Source organism: Aureococcus anophagefferens (genome assembly GCF_000186865.1).
Source record: "Aureococcus anophagefferens unplaced genomic scaffold AURANscaffold_986, whole genome shotgun sequence".
NCBI lineage: Eukaryota > Pelagophyceae > Pelagomonadales > Pelagomonadaceae > Aureococcus > Aureococcus anophagefferens.
This window is the reverse complement of record NW_008706196.1, coordinates 1-1,057: the sequence shown is the minus strand read 5'-3', so window position 1 is coordinate 1,057 and position 1,057 is coordinate 1. Positions and strand designations below refer to the sequence as shown.

The following is a 1,057-nucleotide window of genomic DNA, read 5'->3' as shown; positions in this document are numbered from 1 at the left end:
CCGGCGAGCCGGCCTACGCGCTCAGCATCGGCGGCGTCGGCAACCTCAGCGCCTGCGCCGAGTGGGAGCACCCGTGCTCCACGCGCCGCCGCAGCGAGTGCCTCGCCTGGGACGCCGAGGACTACGAGGTCGAGGAGCAGATCGACCTGCTCATGTCCGAGTTCCTCGACGTCGCCGACGGCGTCACGGTCACGCGCAAGACGGACGTCGTCAACGCGCCGAGCGGCTACGTCTACAGCGTCTACTTCGACGGCCTCGTCGGCGTCTCGCAGCCGCCGACGATCTACGTCAACAAGAGCAACTGCTCCGCGCGGCCCTTCAGCGACAACAACGACGAGTACGTCGTCGCCGACGTCGTGTCCGCGGGCGCGGGCGCGGGCACCGTGAGATTCACGGACGCGCTCCTGCCGCTCGGCTCGCGCGACGACGCGACGGCCGCGGGCCAGTTCCTCGGCCCGAACGGCACGGCCCTGTCCATCTACAAGCTCTCGGGCTCGGCGCTCTCCGTCGCCTTCGACGAGGCGCTCGGCGACCAGCCGGCCATGCTCGCGGACGGCGCGTACCTCGCGGACGGCGTCGCCGCGACCGTCGTCGACGACGTCGTCCAGGGCTCCGCGGCGACGGGCATCGTCCTCGAGTCGCTCCACACGGGCGTGCCCTACAGCGTCCGCGTCGCGGCGCGCAACGAGCTCGGCTACAGCGACTGGAGCGTGCCCGCCGCCCTCGGCACGCCCGCGACGGTCCCGCCGATGCTCGAGTACGTCACGCAGGAGACGGCGATCCACAAGAACGAGATCCAGACGCTCCAGCTCGGCGCGCTGCACGTCGACGAGATCCAGGTCTTCACGTCGACGGCCGACGAGATCTTCGAGACCCAGGAGGTCACCATCGAGGCCGCCTACGGCCAGGACGTCGCGGGCAACTTCTCCGTCTTCTTTCCCGACGCGGACGTCGTCGCCTTCACCGCGGGCGCGACGGTGTCGTCCGGCTCGTTCACGCTGAACCTGACGCTCCCCGTGTCCAACACGACGACGGGCGAGATGAACTACACCGAGAC

The 1,057-nt window shown here is 70.3% G+C and overlaps 1 protein-coding gene across 1 annotated transcript in view; it reads left to right on the top strand.

Annotated features, from left to right (window-relative positions):
- The window catches only part of AURANDRAFT_69139 (hypothetical protein), a gene marked incomplete at both ends in the record, with an annotated part of 3,636 nt that extends 2,620 nt beyond the window's left edge, over positions 1 to 1,016 (top strand). The window contains one exon of the mRNA XM_009044891.1: positions 95 to 1,016. Coding sequence (XP_009043139.1) covers positions 95 to 1,016 — 922 coding nt within the window. The remainder of the gene's footprint in view (positions 1 to 94) is intronic.
- Positions 1,017 to 1,057: the final 41 nt, after the last annotated feature.